Source organism: Littorina saxatilis, unplaced genomic scaffold, assembly GCF_037325665.1.
Source record: "Littorina saxatilis isolate snail1 unplaced genomic scaffold, US_GU_Lsax_2.0 scaffold_2924, whole genome shotgun sequence".
Taxonomy (NCBI): Eukaryota; Metazoa; Mollusca; class Gastropoda; order Littorinimorpha; family Littorinidae; genus Littorina; species Littorina saxatilis.
In genome coordinates, this window is record NW_027129433.1 from 2085 (window position 1) to 7500 (window position 5416).

The following is a 5416-nucleotide window of genomic DNA, read 5'->3' on the forward strand; positions in this document are numbered from 1 at the left end:
ACTATGTTGCAAGCCCCTGGAGCAAATTTTTGATTAGTGCTTTTGTGAACAAGAAACAATTGACAAGTGGCTCTATCCCCTCTCCCCCCTTTCCCCGTCGCGATATAACCTTCGTGGTTGAAAACGACGTTAAACACCAAATAAAGAAAGAAAGATGTAACTTGAGTAAACTCATCTGAAATACTTTAAACAAGGCACGTATGCCCACATACAGCATAAAGCCTGGGACTCTGTAAACGCAGGACTCTGAGACGTTCGCAAGAACCCAATCCTCTACGGAAGAACATGACTTTAAAGGCTCACTCCTTCTTGTGAAAATGGTTCGGATCAGCATCTCAGATCAGGTCAGGCTTTACATGGGATAAGACCATCCCTTCACTTGGAAACATACTAACAATTCCTCACTGCCCCTGGTGAGTTGCTATTGCTGTACAGTGGAAACCACCGGCACGGTTGCCCTAGTGGTAAGGCGTCCGCCCCGTGATCGGGAGGTCGTGGTTTTGAACCCCGGCCGGGTCATACCCAAGACTTTAAAATTGGCAATCTAGTGGTTGCTCCGCCTGGCGTCTGGCATTATGGGGTTAGTTAGGACTGGTTGGTCCGGTGTCAGAATAATGTGACTGGGTGAGACATGAAGCCTGTGCTGCGACTTCTGTCTTGTGTGTGGCGCACGTCATATGTCAAAGCAGCACCGCCCTGATATGGCCCTTCGTGGTCGGCTGGACGTTAAGCAAGCAAACAAACAAACAGTGAAAACCCGATTTTCTTAGATTTTTGAAGGGTCTTAAAAGGGGGGTTCCACTGAATAAAATGATTTCTTGAGAAGCCAGTGGTTGCATTTACGACATTTGATTTGATTCATCAGCTAATGTCCACTATGCACAGGGATTACCCACGCTGTTTATTCCTGGTATGTGACCAAGTGGACAGATGGTCGTTTTCCATGCAAAGACCGGCAAAATCTGAGATGGTTAGCCGAACTGTTTTCCTGAGAAGTTGTGTGCCTTTAAGTGACATCTTTTTCTGTCTTTCCTTAACGTCTCGTCTTTTCTTTCAGGAAGAGAATATTTCTGTCTTTGGGAGTTGTGAATTGCTATCTTTCAGGAATGCTGTCTTACATACCTTCAGAAAAGGTATGTAAACATTTTCATCACGAGACTTACAAAAGATTTTTGAATTTTCTGTTACAGCACCAGCAGGTGAAGATTTCAAGACAGACAAAACTGTCAACGTGCAGATGGAGCGTACATCAGAAATACCAACATCGTCCAGTGCTGACAGCAACGTTGTTTGGCTGAAACAAGAGGCAGCTGAAATACCAACATCATCCAGTGCTCACAGCGACATTGTTAGACTGAAACAAGAGGCAGCTGAAATAACAACATCGTCCAGTGCTTACAGTGAAGTTGTTAGGCAGAAACAAGGGGCAGCAGAAATTCCAATTGATTTTGGAACCATTGCAGACACAGCTTCATTTTCAGAACAAGATTGGGGTACATGTTCTAATGATATCAAGCGTGAAAAAGACAGTGTGGGGGAGGGTGGAGCAAGGCCAGTGATGGAGGTCTCCGACAAGTGCAAAGAGGAATGTACATGGGATGCGGGGCAGGACTTCAAGACTGAGGCATTCCCAGCTGTGACCGAGACCAGCATTTCAGCGGCTGAAGACATCCTTGCAACAAGTGTGTATGCGGATGGTGAGAGTTTTGTTTGTGGGAGTGTGGAAGTTGAAGAGGACAGGAAACCAGACATTGCACGTGACTGTGTAACGCAAGCAGCATGTTGTCCTCTGTCTGCAGGCTGTTACTGTCAAGTGGAAGTGAAACAAGAGCCAGTAGAACCCACACAACACGTTGAGAGTGTGGAACACAGTGGTAAAGATGAATTTCCTGGTTTGAAGAACTATTTGACAAGATGTGCACTCCCATGCAGTAAGAAACGACAATATGTCTGTTCCATGAGTGCAGTTATACATGATTCAAAGCGTCAAGTAAACAATCACATGTTGACAAGAGAAAGACCACATGCCTGCCTTAAATGTACAACAATATTTGGTCAAAAGGGGGGTGTAAACAAACACATGTTAACACATACAACTGAACAGCCACATGCCTGTCCTCATTGCAAAGTTAAATTTGCTCAGAAAGGGCATTTGAAGACCCACATGTTGACTCATTCAGGAGAAAAGCCACACGCCTGTCCTTCTTGCAAAGTGAAATTTGCTCTGAAAGGGAATTTGAAGACCCACATGTTAACACATACAGGAGAAAAGCCACATGCCTGTCCTCATTGTTCAAAGAAATTTGCTCAGAAAGGGTATTTGAAGACCCACATGTTAACACATACAGGAGAAAAGCCACATGCCTGTCCTCATTCAAAGAAATTTGCTCAGAAAGGGCATTTGAAGACCCACGTATTAACACATACAGGAGAAAAGCCACATAGCTGTCCTCGTTGTTCAAAGGAATTTGCTCTAAAAGGGCATTTGAAGACCCACATGTTGACACATACAGGAGAAAAGCCACATGCTTGTCCATATTGCAAAGTGAAATTTGCTCTGAAAGGGGATTTGAAGACCCACATGTTGACACATACAGGAGAAAAGCCACACGCCTGTCCTTCTTGCAAAGTGAAATTTGCTCGGAAAGGGTATTTGAAGATCCACATGTTAAGACATACAGGAGAAAAGCCACATGCCTGTCCTGATTGCAAAGTGAAATTTGCTCTGAAAAGGTATTTGAAGACGCACATGTTAACACATACAGGAGAAAAGCCACATGCCTGTCCTGATTGCAAAGTGAAATTTGCTCTGAAAGGGGATTTAAAGTCCCACATGTTGACACATACAGGAGAAAAGCCACACGCCTGTCCTTCTTGCAAAGAGAAATTTGCTCGGAAAAGATATTTGAAGATCCACATGTTGACACATACAGGAGAAAAGCCACACGCCTGTCCTCGTTGTCCGAAGAAATTTACTCAGAGAGGGCATTTGAAGACCCACATGTTGACACATACAGGAGAAAAGCCACACGCCTGTCATACTTGCAAGGGGAAATTTGTTCGGAAAAGGTATTTGAAGATCCACATGTTAACACACACAGGAGAAAAGCCACATGCCTGTTCTTCTTGACGGGGACTGTTGATCTAGTAGAAAGGCGTCCGCCTATATGTTCCTTTGTAAAGGGCCTAGAGCCATGTTCGGCACTTGTAAAGATTTTAGTCAAGCAGTATGTAAGAAAAGTTTGAAAATGCATAGTGAACACATACAGGAGAAAAGCCTCACGCTTGTCCTCATTGTTCAAAGAAGTTTTCTCAGAAAGAGAGTTTGAACTCCCACATATTGACACATACAGGACCACATGCCTGCCCTCATTGTACATAAGTGTCCCAGTAATGGCGAAACTCTTTGATACATTAGTTGCACCTATTCTGACCTTTGGCTCTGAAATTTGGCTCCCTTACTGCAAAGATATAAACTTAAAGGACACGCAGAACCTTGAGAATAATCTCCTTGAAAAATGTATAACGACTGTCCTTCCGCATGAAAACGTACACATGAAATTCTGCAAGCAACTTTTAGGAGTACACAGAAAATCAATGAATTTCCCAGTACTGGCTGAATTGGGCAGATTTCCGATCAGCACAAAAATATTGGGACAGATCATATCATTTTGGTTACACATCATGGAATCTGACCAACATGGGCTTCTTAGGCAAACTTACTCAAGCCTTCTCTCACAAGAACATAAAGAGGAAAATAAATGGCTCTTATTTGTACGCGAGTTCCTGACTTCCTCAGGCTTCAAACACGTGTGGCAAAACCAAAGCACAATACACCCGGCAAGACTGAAACACGCACTAACAAAACATGTAGAAACTCAATTTGTCAGGCTCTGGAGGACAAAAAAAGAAGGAAACTCCTCTAAACTACAGTTTTACAAGGGAGTGTCACACGACTACTCTCTACAACCCTATCTTTTGCTAACACAAGAACACAGACAGGCTATGAGCAAACTACGTATAAGTGCCCATGACTTAGAAATCGAAAAGGGCAGATACACGGGAACACCAAGGGAGGAAAGACTATGCAGAAACTGTGGAGTGGTGGAGGATGAACTTCACTTCCTTGATTCATGTACAATGTATGCTCATCTCAGGCAACAGTTATTACCGAATACTTCCACCGGCAGTGATGAAATAAGAGTCAGTTCTCTGTTTACTGACAGCGACATCCAAAGGCAATTGGCAAAATATGTGTACGATTGTTTTCAACTACGCAGATGCAATGCGTCTTCCGACTGTCCTCAATAACCTATGCTCATCTTCAGGTCCTCTTTGTTCACCCTGTTCCACTTGGTTTTGTATTACATGTATGTTATGTTATATTGCTATTTTTTCCTGTACTTATGTATCTTGAATGTGTCAATAGGCTATGTGCTTTAATGACAATAAATTCTGATTCTGATTCTGATTCTGATTCTGATTGTACTGTGGCAGATTTGTTTAAGACAGTTTGTCATGTGTGACCCCCCCCCCCCCCCCCCCCCCCCGTTAGGGTGAAGAATTTACCCGATGTTCCCCAGCATGTCGTAACAGGCGACCAATGGATTCTGTTTCTTTTTTTACCCTTGTTAAGTGTTTTTTTGTATAGAATATAGTCCATTTTTGTAAAGATTTTATTCAAGCAGTATGTAAGAAATGTTAAGTCCTTTGTACTGGAAACTTGCATTCTCCCAGTAAGGTAATATATTGCAAGCCCCTGGAGCAAATTTTTGATTAGTGCTTTTGTGAACAAGAAACAACTGACAAGTGGCTCTATCCCATCTCCCCCCTTTCTCCGTCGCGATATAACCTTCGTGGTTGAAAACGACGTTAAACACCAAATAAAGAAAGAAAGAAAAGAAAGATTAAGACCGGGGGGCTGCCCTGGGAGAGTGTGCAGAATGTTTCTCTGTCTCTTTGATCTTATTAGTGGCCTCGCGTTGTGTTTTGTATGTATGTGAGAATATTTTCTGTTTCCCCCTCTTTTCCCCGATGCAATCAGTGTCTTTCTTTCAAGTAATATGGGCCACACCGTGGTTGAACACTTCACATAATCTTTATTTCATTAAAAGCGTTCCGGTCGTTCTCACGCAATCATCACACCCCGTATGGTTTCTGCTTCTCTTCCTTTCTCTCGCTCTCTTTCAGCATCGTACATCTTCGTCGGTCCTAGTCATCACTGTCCGCTACCTATCATTTCCCCTGGTTACTCATGGACACCGGTTAAACAGGTCGTCCGAATCTTTACTGGTAACTAACCCCACATTCTTGGACACCGATTAAACACGTTGTCCGAGTCTTACTGATAACTATAACCCCACATTCTTGGACACCGATTAAGCAGGTTGTCCGACACACTAATGAATGAAAGGGA

General features: G+C 43.2%; 1 protein-coding gene across 1 annotated transcript; it reads left to right on the forward strand.

Moving 5' to 3' along the window:
* Positions 1-1190: 1190 nt before the first annotated feature.
* On the forward strand, positions 1191-4469 carry LOC138957704 (gastrula zinc finger protein XlCGF57.1-like; the record flags this gene model as incomplete). The annotated part of the gene is made up of 2 exons (XM_070328766.1): positions 1191-1765; positions 2105-4469. Coding segments are annotated over 2 exons (1601 nt in total), but the record flags the coding sequence as incomplete, so codon positions are not given.
* Between the last annotated feature and the right edge of the window lie 947 nt (positions 4470-5416).